The sequence below is a fragment of the Phacochoerus africanus genome, chromosome 10, assembly GCF_016906955.1.
Source record: "Phacochoerus africanus isolate WHEZ1 chromosome 10, ROS_Pafr_v1, whole genome shotgun sequence".
Classification (NCBI taxonomy): domain Eukaryota; kingdom Metazoa; phylum Chordata; class Mammalia; order Artiodactyla; family Suidae; genus Phacochoerus; species Phacochoerus africanus.
In genome coordinates, this window is record NC_062553.1 from 602,981 (window position 1) to 615,951 (window position 12,971).

The 12,971-nt window shown below is 66.6% G+C and overlaps 1 protein-coding gene across 1 annotated transcript; it reads right to left on the bottom strand.

Moving 5' to 3' along the window:
• Positions 1-4,196: 4,196 nt before the first annotated feature.
• On the bottom strand, positions 4,197-7,713 carry NKX1-1 (NK1 homeobox 1). Its single transcript, XM_047799635.1, has 2 exons — positions 7,260-7,713; positions 4,197-5,068 (listed from the first exon to the last, which is right to left on the bottom strand). The coding sequence occupies exons 1-2, from the start codon at positions 7,711-7,713 to the stop codon at positions 4,197-4,199; spliced, it is 1,326 nt and encodes a 441-aa protein (XP_047655591.1).
• Between the last annotated feature and the right edge of the window lie 5,258 nt (positions 7,714-12,971).

Genomic DNA, 12,971 nt, shown 5'->3' on the forward strand with positions numbered 1-12,971 from the left:
CTGCCATCACACTGTCCTGGCAGGAGGGTCAGTGCCCAGCAGGGGCTTCTCCAGAGGGGGCGCCCCTCAGGGCTCTCGGCGTAGGGGGGACATGGCCACCTGGAAACATCGGGGCTGGGGCTCAGGAGTGGATGAGGCCCTCCCCAGAGGACCCGGGTGCCTCAGCCCTGCGCCCTCCCCTCGAGTGATACGGACCTGCCGCCCCCGCCCCATGCCCAAGCTGTACGTCCAGCTGTGCCTTTCCCCGTGGAAACGCCACACCCGCCAGGAAGCCGCCGGTGGCTGGGGAGGGTCCCCCTGAGCTGAGGGGCATTTCCCTGGCCCAGGACGGAGACCCTGGTGCCGCCCCGAGAGTAGGTCAGGCTGGCTGACTGGAGCAAGGGCGTGAGGTTACGGGGCGGGGGGGGGCACGTCCGAGGTGGGGAGGGGCTGGGCTTGGCCCCTGGGGCTCATCCCCGCCTCTGTGGGACAGGGGAACAGGCTGGGGGCGCCAGGGGCCCACTGAGCCTGGGGAGAGAAGAAGGATGGGGGGCAGCCAGTGAGACAGCAGAGACAGCCCTGGTAACTCTGGCTCTGAAAGGGGCCGGGAGAGGTGGGTGACGCTGGGGGCTGCAGGGCTGTGGAGGGGGGAGGGGAGGGTGGGGCAGGATCAGGCAAGTGGCACGAGCCTGCCGTGCAGCTGGGGTCGGGAGGGGGCGTGAGCGCAGTGGGCAGGCAGACTGCCGGTCAGGAGTACCCACCTGGGGCCGCAGGAGGCTGGTTAAATGTCCGCTGAGCAGGCAGGCAGGGGGCCATGGGCAGAGCTGTGGGGTGCCCGCAGGCCTGGCAGGTCGGCTAGCTGCCCCCACACCCGTTCTGCTCTTTACCAGGAATAAGAGGCCACCAGCTAAAACCCTGCATTTCCCAGCCTGCCTTGGCGCGGAAACGTGATCAAGTCTGGCCAGTGAGACGTGAGCAGCTGTGCTACCTGGGCTTCTGGAAAACTCCTTGAAAGGAAGGGGAGGGCTCCTCTTCTCCCTTCCCTCCTGTTTGCTGCCTGGAACATGGATGTGATGGCTGGACCCTCGCCCTCTGTCTGGGGCCGTGAGGATGCGGGCCTCGCCTAGGCGGCCTGGGCTGCTGGTTCTTCAAGGGGCCGGGGTCCCTCACACGGGAGAAGATGAACCATCAGATTCTCTCTTTCATGCAGCCAAAGCCAGTCCTGACCCACAGCCAGGACGCACAGCCAGGCGGCAGGGGCTGGCACCGGGGGTGGGGGGGGGGCACCAGCGTTCTGCCTCCGCGGGCCCGGCGGTCTCTGGGCGGAGGCAGGGGCACAGTGGGGCCGGGCGCCTGCAGGCTGCGGGCCCCGCTCCCTCTATCCCTGGGGCTGGTCTGCGGCTGGGGGTGCTGCTGCCTGGGGCCAGGGCTGGTCCTGGGCGTGAGAAGGGCCTTCCCAGGGTGCTCTTCGTGGCACTGACGCCAGAGTGGGACCATGGGGGACAGGAGTGGGGTGCCAGCGGGGCTACCGCTCACCTCTGCTCCCAGCTCGAGGACCCCATGCTGAGAAAGGGGCAGGCAGGGGCCCCACCTTAGTGGGAGCCAGGGTAGGGGGACCAGCTTGAGCGCCCCTGGGAAGCGGCCAGAGGCGCTGCACCCCAGTTCTCCAGGTGCTCTCATGGGAGTGAGCTGGAGCCTGCACTGAAGCCAGGAGACAGAAAAAGCCCCGGGGCGGGGGCCAGGCGAGGGCTGCCTGCAGTGAGCCCATGACTTCCGGGGCCTGTTTCTTCCTGTTTGACATGGAGATGCCACTGGGGGTGCGGAGGCTCAGACCGGCTGGCACAGGCCTGTCCCCACAAGGGCCCAGCACACAGTAGGCATGCCCCAGAGAGACTGGAGGGGCTTGGGAGGGGACAGGGAGCTGCCCACTCCTGCACGAGGGCTGCACAGAGCCCTGAGTGCCCGTGTGTGCCTGGCATGTGGCCCAATGCACGGCCGTGGCACCCGCTCAAGGCTGAGCCTGGTGGTGGCATGGGGTGTGGTGGCGGCGGGGGGAGGGGAGGTGGCCCTACTTCCCTGCCTCTGGCTTCAGCCCCTCCGCCATGGGGACCCCTGTCCTGAACCAGAGTTGGTGCTGGAGGGTCCAGAGTGTTTCTGGGTGAACTTGGTGAGGGAGGGCAGGAGGCGGGGGCCAGAGCCATCTGGTGCGTGCGTCTGAAACACCTCTGTCCCCCTCCCCTCCCCACCTCCGGAGCCTCGTGAGCGTGGGTGCAGGTGTGGCAGGAAGGGGCCCAGGAGTGCTGGCCTTCCCTGCCCTCTTCCTCCGTCCCAGCAGGTTCCGGTTGGAGCCCAGCCAGGTGGGCTTCGGGGTGGGAGGCGGGGGTCCTGGGGGGCAGACCTGAGGGATGCCTTTCTCCGGCCTCTGCCCAGCTCCTGGAAGTGGAGGCTGTGGTTTCTTGCTTGGCAGCCTCTGGCACCCTGCTTGTGCTAAGTGCACAGTAATGTTGAGCTTCCTTCTGGAAACTTCTGGGGCTTCTCTGTCAGCTGTCTACACCCTGGAGACCCAGGCCTCAGCAGTAAAACCAGGGGTGTCCCCACCTTTCTGCACCCCATCCTGTTAGATTCAGGAAGGTTCAGGGTGCCCACACGTCGGGGGTGGTGCTGAGCAATCCTGACGGGGGACCGTCTGGCCCCCACCAGTGAAGCGGGGGGCGGGGGGGAACGGGAGCCCCGTGCCAATGGCAAATGAGGAGCCCGGGGAGGTGCACCGGCTGGTGAGCAGCAGCCAGAGGCTCGGGAGGCAGGGGCTGCTCCTCGCCCACCCTTCGCCCACCAGTGATGCAGAGAGCAACGCGGGCCGGATCAGCCCCAGGGACCCCAGCTTCCCCCACCAAGCCTCTCCGATGGAATGTGCTGGGACCAGGGGTGGGCGGGGAGGGCAGGGAAGGCCATTGCTCCCCAACCCCTTCCTGCCACACCTGTACGGCCTGCCTGCCCACGAGGCCTGGGAGGCCAGGAGGGGAGAAAGACGGAGGGAGTCGGGGCTGGGGTGGGGATGGTTGCCACCTGCCGCCACTGGGCCGTCCTGCTCCCCAGGCCAGCCTCCCCTGCCCACAGTGCTCAGTGATGGGCTGACCAGCTCGGGCAGGAGCGCCTCGGAGAGCTTGGTCGTGGCGCACAGAGGGGAACACCCGGAGGGTGTGGGGACCCAGCAGGTGCCCAGCGTCCGGTGACAGTGGAAGGCCGCCCTGAGTACACGCGGAGCCCTCCTCACGCCGCCGCCGCCGCAATGCCTGGTCCTGAGGCTCAGCTCTGGGCATCAGGGGCCACCACCCTGCCTAGCTAGCGGCAGCCACCTCTCACCTCCATTTCCCAACCCGGGTCCCAAGACTCCAGAAGCTCCCGTGGGGATGGCGCCCAGAGCAGGGCTGCAGGCGGCTGGAGGAGAGGGGGCCACTGGAGTCCAGCCCCGGCCCTGGGGCGCCCCCAGCCCCAGCTTTCCTCCACTGGGAAGCGGCAGCAGCTCCCTCCTCCCTTGGTTGCAGCAGCGACAGGTGTGCCCAGCAGCAGCCAGCCCTGGCACCGGGTGCTCGAAGGCCTCCAGAGTTGAGGCCCAGGGGGGAGCGGGGGCAGGTCAGTTGCCCCCTGCCACGCCAGCAAGGTCCCAATGGGCTTTCCTCCCCCCAGGAGCTCCCTAAGACTGCACCGAAGAGGCTGGGGACATCCCCAAGCTACGAGGGCCGGAGTTGGGGAAAAGGAAGCGGGGAACCCGGGCGGGAGGGAGCCTTGATCCGCACAGGCGCTGAGGCCGCGCGCCCAGTTCCAAGCGCAGAGGGGGACCAGAGAGCCGTAGGACCGGGGAGCTTGGCCACGGGACGCGGGGCCGGCGGGGAAGCTGCGGCCCCAGCCCCGCGCCGAGGAGGGCTCCCCGGGTCCCCGCCGAAGGGCAGCCAGGAGAGCGGGGCGTGGGCGGCGCGCGAGCCGGAGGGACGCGGGCGCGGCCTCCTGCGGTTTATTGATTGAGTTCAGCAAAGTGCTTCCGAGCGGCCGACCTCGGCCCCCACGCGCGCTTACAGCGGTTTATAAATTTAAAACTCTTCGGCGGCAACCGGCTATGTACAGAGTCAAAGGCCGCGGCCTTACGGACGAGGCGGCCGGCGGGCGCCGGCGGGGCCCAGGGCTGCGTGGGGCCGCGCCGCCGCGTCCCGCGTCCGCGCTCAGAGGTGCGGCGCGTAGAAGGCGGGCGCGCCGTAGGTCTGCGAGCCCAGCACGAAGGGCGACAGCACCGCGGGGCTCGACAGGAAGGGCAGCTGTGCGGCGCACACCAGGCCGCCGGGGCCGTGCGCCGGGTACCCGGCCGGGCCGTGCATGGCGAGCGGCGCGCCCATGGGCGGCGACGGGCTGAGCGGGCTGAGGCCGCCGGGCAGCCCCGCGCCCGGCCCCGCGCCCGGCCCCGGCCCTCCGCCGCCGCCGGTCGGCGCGCTCGTGTCGGCGCCGGGGTTCTGCTTCTTCCACTTGGTGCGGCGGTTCTGGAACCAGATCTTCACCTGCGTCTCGGTGAGGCTCAGCGACAGCGCCAGGTTGAGGCGCTCGCAAACCGACAGGTAGCGCGTCGCCTTGAACTTGTTCTCCAGCGCCACGAGCTGCTCGTAGGTGAAGGCGGTGCGCGCGCGCCGAGGCTTCCCGGACTTGGAGTCGGAGCCCGTGCGCTTCCGCTTGGGCTTGGTCGCCGCCGCCGCCCCCTGCGGGGTGGTCCCCCCGCCCGCCGGCGCCGCCGCCGCCGCCGCCGCGACCCCCGGCGGGCCCGAGGCTCCGGGAGAGTTCCCGCGGGGGCCGGGGGCCGCCGTCTCGTCGACGGCGCCGGGGGGCGCCTCGGCCTCGCCCTGGCTGCCCGACCCGCGGGCCCCGAGGCCGCTGCCGCCTCCTCGCGCCTCCGCGCCTCGCGCCGCCCCCGCCTCGGGCGCCTCGTCGTCGTCGTCCTCGTCGTCGTCTGGTGCCTCGTCCCCGCTGTCCGCGCTCGGGCTGCGGCCGCCGCCGCTGCTGTAGCCGTTGGCCTCGGCCTCGTCAGCCTTGCAGGGGTCGCCGGCGTCTGCGGACGGGACGGGACGGGGCGTGAGGACAGGACCGTCGGGACTCGCCGCCCCCGCCCCCGCCGCTTGCTCGTCCCCTCCGGCGTCCCGCTCCCCGGCCGGCCGAGTCCCTCGTCCGGCTTCCTGGGCTGGCCTTCGTCTCCTGGCCAGCCCCCTTCCCCCTTGGCTCTCTCGGTTTCCTGCCCTCTTTCCTCCTTTCCTTCTCAGCCGCCTGCGCTTCCCCTCTGGCCCTGGCGCGTGCCTTCTCCCCGGAGGCTCCCCTTCCCGCCTCTCCCAGCGCCGCGCTGGGCCGGCCGGGGGCCACGGGGAATGCGGCAGAGGCAAAGATCCCATCGATCCGGGAGGCAGATACAAACTTAATTAAACTCATTTTGTGTAATGTACAAACTAGTTAACGGCCATTTAATTTATTTCGGCGTATATTACCCTCCAATTACTGCAAGGTACTGGGCCAGCCAATTACTGCGCATTTAAGAGCTGGCGGGCCGGAGGCCTGGGGTGGGGTTGGAGCCTACCCCAGGGGCAGGATTTCTGGGCACCCAAATTCTCGCCCTGGCCCCATCCCTACCTTAAGCCCCGGGGCCCTGGATCTTGGCCACCCTTGGCCTTTGGCCCCTCTGCCGAGGCCCCGGCGGGTCTGAGCTGGCCCTGACCAGGAGGAGGTCCCCGCCTGGGTGGCGGGGGTCCAGAGCAGTGCTGACACCAGCCAGGATGGGAGCACCTGCTAGGCCGAGTCTCAGCAGCGGCTCCGGATCCTCCAAGCAGAGGCTCCCGCGGTGGCGGCAATCTGAGTCTCAGAAATTTGGGAGGAGGCGTCTGTCTGGTCAGGGTTCCGAGTGAGGGGGACGCCTCTGCAGCCCCTGCTCCCATGGGTGGCCATACAACCATGAGAGAAGCCAGGGCAGGTGCCCTACCCCGTGCCACCCAGTTGGGCGCCAAGGCCCCAGCCAGGCTGGCACTGGAGAATGAAGGACAAATTCAGCCCCCGCTTCGTCCTCCAGGATGGCCACAGAGGGTGCAAGGAGGCCCGCAGGGCAGGTGTCCTGGCCCCACTCCTGCCCCTGAGCAGGAGCAGGGACAGCCCCCCGGCTGACCCAGAGAGCACCTTGCCATCCAGCCCCTGCTCTTGCCAGGGGCGGGCTGAGGAGGGAGGGGACCTGGCCCAGCTTCCTCCCCGAACCACCACAAACCAGGCTTCGACTGGGAGGGATTCCCCATTTGAGCGGAGGCTCTGGGGGAAACTCCCAGAACCCTGTCGAAAGCCTGAAGGTTCCCTGCTAGCCAGCCGGGGCTTGTTCCTCCTTCCTCTCTGCCCTACGGGAGGAAGCCCAGTGCAGGTGCCTGAGGCCCCGGCCGGACAGTGGCCGCCCAGCCCTGCCGGCCTTCGCGCCTGTCCCTGCCGGGCAGAGGACCCGACTGGCTGGAGGGAGGAAGGGGCGGGGGAGGGGGCACCAAAAGCAATCAGGAGTCGGTCGAATGCAATTCTCGATCAATAGCGACCCCTAATAAGTGTAATAGGTTTTAATCGAGTAATTATCCGAATTTTGACCCTATAATTTAGATGTTCGGGGGGAGTTTGCAAGGTGCTTGAAAGAGATATGCATGCAGCGGTAATGGGATATCGACCGGGCCGGGGGCGCGGGCCGCCCCATTACCGGCCGCTTTCCGCCGCTAAGCACATTTCCCCTCAACTGTAATCGAAGGGATTTAATTGTTTTTCCAGAGATAACCAGCGTTTTGTCACAATTAGTCTGATTTGTCCAAAAAGAGAGAGAGAAGGGGAAAAAAAAGAAAAGGAGAAAAGGAACGCAGGGAGGGAGGCCTCGGCGGGAGTGAGGAGGTCACTGGCCAGCCGCTGCGCACGACCCGGCCGCCGCCGCCGCCACCTCCTACCCCGAAATGCGCGCGGCGCGCGGTGGCCGAGCCCGGGCCAGCCCTGCAGCTCGCGGCCCTGGGCCCGGCCCGGCAGAGCCACCCCTGGAGGCACCGGGCGGTGGGGGCCCCGCAGTCCGGGTCGGACGGAGGCCGCGGGCTGGCGGGCTGGCGCGAGCCCCGCGCGCTGCGAACTTTCCTCCGCGCCTTGGCGCCCGGCCGGCCAGCTTCGCCGCGGGTCCCGGGAGCGTCCACGCGTAGACGTGGCCGCTCCCCCTGCCCCCGAGACCCGGCGATGGATGGCCGTGTCCTACTCACGCGGCGGCTCAGCTCCGGGGCCGGCTCCAGCTCCTCCAGCGGCGGCGAGGGCGCGGCGCTCCAGCTCCTCCGAGCGCGGCGGGCGTCCCGGGGCAGCGGGGGCCGGGGCACACGCCGCGGGCGCCACGGGGCCCAGCAGCACACAGCGGCGTCTTCTGCTGTTGAACTTGTTGGGGTCCAGGATGTCCAGCACCGAGAAGGAGGTGGGGCGCGGCGGCGGGCCGGGCCGGGCCGCCCCAGCCCCCTCGGGTGCGGCGGGCACCGTGTCGCTGGCGGCGAGCGGCGGGGCTCCGGCGCGGGGGAAGGCAGGCAGCTCGGCGCGCCCGTCCATGGCGTCCCGGGCGGCGGCGGCGGCGGCGGCGGGCGCGGGCGGTGCGGGCCCCGGGCCGGGCCCGGGCGGCGGCAGCGGCAGCGCGGGGCCGTCCCCCGGAGCCGCCGGGCCGCTCGCGCTCATGCCGGCCTCCCGCCGCTCCGGCCGCTCGGGCCCCTGCGGCTACTGGGCTCCCATCCCCGGCGGCCCGGGCGCCGCCGCACGGTCTCGCGCAGGCGGCCGCGGCCGCAGCTCGGCTCGCTGCCCGTGCGGCCCCGCGCTCGGCCGCTGCTGCCTGGCGCTGCCTCCGCCGCCGCCTCAGGCGCCCGCCGCGCCCGGCCCGCTCATTTATGGCGGCCCCGCCGGCGGCGCCCACGCGCCCACTCGCCGCACACACGTGCGCCCGCAGGCGGCCGCGGGGCTCCGCCGCCCTCGTTAGCGCGCGCGCCTAATTGGCTGCGAAGGGTCCCGGGCGGAGGAGGCGGGCCCCGCGCGGGACACACGGACGGAGCGGCGGGGCCGACCGACAGACGCGCAGCCGGAGTCGGCCCGCGAGCGGCTGTCGCGGGTCGCGGCGTGTCGCCGCGCCTCCGCTCGTCCGGAAACGGCGCGCGGGCCTCCTGGGCGGAGGGGGGAGGCGGCCGCCCGGGCTCTTAGAAAACTGCGGGATCCATCAGCGGAGGGGCCGCGGAGGCCCCGGGGATCGCGTTAAGAGTTGGCTGGGGCATTCCCACGCCCGGCCGGCCTCTCCTCCGGCTCCTCGCGCGCTCTGGCGGCTCCCGATCGGCGGCTGGGGCGAGGGCGGAGTCCTCGGCGGCCGCCTCGCGGGGTCTCCGCCGCGTCTCCAGCCGCCTCCCGGGCGCTCCGTGGACCTCGATCCTGCCTCTCTCCGTCGCTCCGCTCGGGGTCTCCTCTCGCGTCTCGGGGTCTCCCTTGCTCTGGGTCTCTGGCCCTGCAGCGCCTCCCGCACCCGCCCCTTCGCGTCGTCAAATTAGGTTCTGGCCTCGTGTCCTCGCCGGGGGCGGGGCCAGCGGCCCCCAGGGCGGCTCATTAGAAGGGACCTCGAGACTGGGGGAGGCTGGACGGCCCTCCTCCCGCCCCTGCCGCCCAGAATGGGGGCCGAGAAAGCGCACAAACGGCGGGAGGCCTACACCAAACCCGAGAGCCTTCGAGGAAGGGGAAACATTACGGCAGACTCCCCCTTCCCACGCCCGGAGCCTTGCGTCCTTCGGTCGGACCTTTATTCGTGCACGTTGGTCCAGAGCGTCAGCGCCGAGCCCTGCGACCCTCGCGGGGCCCGGCGGCGTCCGAGGGCGGGGCCGCCGCCGCCGCTCCCTCCTCCCCGCGCCCGCCACCGAGCACCCCGGCCGCTGGTGGGACCCAGGTGGGAGCCGGCGGTGGGCGCGCGCGGGCGAGTGTCTTCGGGGTGTGCGGCTGTGTGTGGCGGGTGTGTGCGCGCGCGGGCGTGTGCAGGAGCGGTGTGCGCCGCCTCGCACTGCGGTCCCCGGAGCCTGCTCTGCGCACAAGGACGGGTCCTTTGCAATTACCGCGGGCAATGATCCTTTGGAAGCAGAAATTAAAAGTTGGGAGAAATAATGGGGGACCAGTTGGCTGTAATTTGGACGAAGCTCGGACATGCTGAGCCTCGGGGAGGGGGGGGCGGGGCGGGGACGAGTGGGGGAGGCAAGACCGCCCCTCCCCCAGCCTGCCCCCTCCCCCGCGGGCCGGTCGGTCCTGAGATTCTAATCAGACGCACAGCACTGTGTCCTTCGTTGCCAGGACTTGGTTATTCTTTATCTTTAAATTATAAATCACCTCTGGGGGAAGGAGGGGGGTAATCTCTCATCACAGAGAGGTAATTATCTCCTTCCCGCCCCCACCTTCCTGGCGGGACTCAGGCTCTCTCCACCCCTCCCCCAGCAAAGTTGGAATAGAGCCGTGCACACCCATTCACACGAACTCACACTCACTCACCGGCAGGCAGCACACACACTGGTTGAGCTGGAGACCCAGGACTGCCCTCCCGCCCCCGCAGCCAGCCTCACCCTCTGGCTCACCAGCTCTGCTCGGTCTGGGTGGTGCCCCTCCAGCTCTTTCCTGCAGGACCGTCACACAGGTCCCCTCCCCTGCGCTGCCGTCCTGATCCCCCATGAGGCACAGCCGCTGGGCGCCCTAAGGGCCAAGTCCCAAGGGCCGGGCTCGGACCTGGCTCCCGCTGGCCAAGTCTCGCTCAGTGTGACATAGTGTCGCAAACCCCTCGATTGCACACTTGCGCTCCATGCCTGTCCTACTGTAGTCACCAGGCAGGGCACAAACACAGCCATCAAAACACCCACACCTTGCTGGGGGGCGGGGCGGGGCAGAGGTCTGCCCCCACCCTCATTGTGCACACAGGTGAGGAAGGGAAATGTGAGCTCTCCTGGCACAACTTTCATTCCACCTGAACATCAATGCACATAAAATGACGTTTTATATAATGTAGACGTAGTGTAATATATGGTGATTATCACTGAAGCATACTAAATAGAATACAGTATGTTGAATACGATATGTAATGAGCATAAGAGAATAATATACCGTTATATACAACCACGCACTGCTCCTCTCCGAAGCACGGGCGCACCCTCAGCACAGCAAAGCGCTGTCCCTGCTGAGAGGCGTGGGCCGGTCCAGGGCTGGGTGCTACTTGGTGAGAGCACTGCGTCCTGGGACTTGCAGGTCCTTGCCTCCGCGTTCTTCCCTGCCCCACGACATTCCTACAGGAGCTTCAGCAGGCTGGGTGTGATTGGCAAAGTCTGCAGTCCCCTGGGGAGCAGGACCAGGACCATGGGGTGTGAGGGGGGACCTCCAGAGGCACACGTGGGAGCTTGGGTGCTTTCCCATGGGAGGGGGAGGCCGCGCGTGAACGAGGACCAAGGAGACTGTCACATCCTCTCCTGCTCTGCCCTCCCCCACCTCTGGGAGCAGCCTGTTGTAGAGATGCACAGCACCCCCCATCTCCCCCAGATACCGAGAAACAACCTTCCATCTCCCCAACTTCAGCCCAGAGTGTCCGAGGCTATAAAGACATCCTTTGGTTCCTAATCACAATTGATTGTCAATTAGACCCTCATTTGTGCAATCTTTGCCCATCTGCCATATCAGGTTATCTCCGAGCCACGAGCTTCCCTTGTGGGGCCCCAGGTGGGCAATGACAGGTGACGTCAGTGCTTGAGTTGGGGATGCCTCCACCTACCCAGTGGACAGTAAACACCCCTTCATTGCTAAGCCACCCCCCCCCCATACACAGTGGTCAGGACCAGATGGGGTCATTGGTGGGCTTGGGGGAAGGGTGTCACAGCGGGAACTGACACCTACATGGACAAGGGTAGAAATCTGGGGAGAGACCAGCAGTGAAAGGCCTTAGAACCAGGAAAATGGGGGTTGAGACTGTGCAGAAGAGGGAAGGGAAGCGTTGGGGAGCTGAGGGGGAGATGAGCTGAGCATTTAATCCAGGTCCCTCTCCCCAGCAACTGGGTGTTTGGAGGTTTTGGAGGCTGGAGCAGGAGAGACATCGCAACAGCCCTGCTGCTAACTCCTCATGTGTTTGTGAGTCGCTTCCTCAATTTTTCACCTGTCAGTTGTGGGGTTGGATGGTGTGTGACCTCTAAGATGCCCATGTGCTCCCTTGAAGGTCAAAGGATGACAGGATTACAGCCTTCCTTGTACATGGTGGTGCGTAGGAAGGGCAGCAGTGTTCAGGGGTCTCCAGGGCATATGGATAAAGAACCCCCACTTTGAATGATGTTTGCTTCATGCAAAGCACACCCCACCCCGATACTCAGGGTCCTCCCAACACCACTGTGGCCTGTACAGGGCGGGGGTTACCATTTTCAATCTACAAACCAGCGCTTCAAGTCCGGACTGGGTTCCACTGCTGACACTGCGTTCTCTCCTGTGCACCTGTGGGGAGGACGCAGGACGAAGAGGCAGAGCCTGGGGACAGAAGGCCCCCACGTTCCCTCCTCTCACTTCTCCACCCTTGAATGCCCCGTGGGAAACACTTTTGCTGGAGTTTGGCAAGTGAGCGGGGTACATTTGTCTTGTTGGCTTCCTAAGGGATACCTCTCCCGGGGCCTTTTGACTACTCGAGAAAGGGTACCCTACACTCAGAACACCGGAGAAGTGGGGGAACACGGGCGGCTGATTGCCCCCAGAACACAGCGGCTCTGGAGACATGAGGGCCCCAGCCCCGCACGGCCCCGAGCGTGAGGGCGTCTTCAGGACCACGGACAGCGCGCGCACGAGCCCCGTTCAGCACCGCGGACAGCGCCCCGGGCACCCTTCTCCCTCAGGGAGCATGAGTGTGCTGTCTGTCTGTGGCCCATTCACCAAGGCCACGCCAGGACCTACCAAAGGGCACGGGGGTTTCACTGCCTGGGTTTGAACTCTCCTGCTTGTAAGCTGCATGGACTCAGAGATGACGAGCTCTGTAGCGCTGGGCCTGGCTTGAAGCGAGGAGTCAGTCAGATGCAAGGGGAGATGTTTGGTGCAGTTTTGGGGTTTTTTTCCTGTTTTTTGTTTTTCTTTTTCTTTTTCTATTTTTTGTTTTTGTTTTTGTTTTTCTTTTTAGGGCCGCATGTGTGGCATATGGAAGTTCCCAGGTTAGTGGTCCAATCGGAGGTGCAGGTGCCGGCCTACGCCACAGCCACAGCCACACACGATCCTTAACCCACTGAGCGAGACCAGGGATGGAACCTACGTCCATGGATACTAGTAGGGTTCCTAATCTGCTGAGCCACAGTGGAAACTCCCAAAGATGAGGCTTAAACCCTTTACACTTAAAACAAAAGCAAAAATCAACTGGGAGTGATTTCAGGCTGTGAGCGACCAAGTGCACTGTGGGTGGAGGGAATCCAATGCCCATATCAGGGCTGCAGCGGTGGTTGCCAGCTCCCCGTCTCGGCCTCAGAGGGCACCCCAGCTCCAAAATGCTTTCTGACCAGAGGGCTGGGAATCGCCACATCACAGAGGGGTTAACTGGGGCTAGAGGGGAACAATGACACTCTCAAGACCGCCCAGCCAGTAGCGCTGGAGCTTTGATGGGAATACTGGGTCCTTCTGATCCAGCATTTTTAATGTGCCCAGAAGCCAGGTTATCAGCTCTCGGGTCCAGAGGGAAGACAGCCCCGGTGGGACGGCCGAAAGGGTCTTTGCCTTCGCTGCCCCGGCCTCTCTGGGCCCTTTGCCGGTCACTGGCCCACCTCTGAGGGCCAGCAGGTTATCCAGGCTTGACCCTGCCTGTGATGGCCACCTTTCCTCCCTGTCCCCAGGGTCCCGCCAGCACCCAGAGCTCAAACGCAGGCATCCTCACTCTCAGTGGTCACCAGAGTCATCGGGGGTTTCTGTGGATTTCGTCCCCA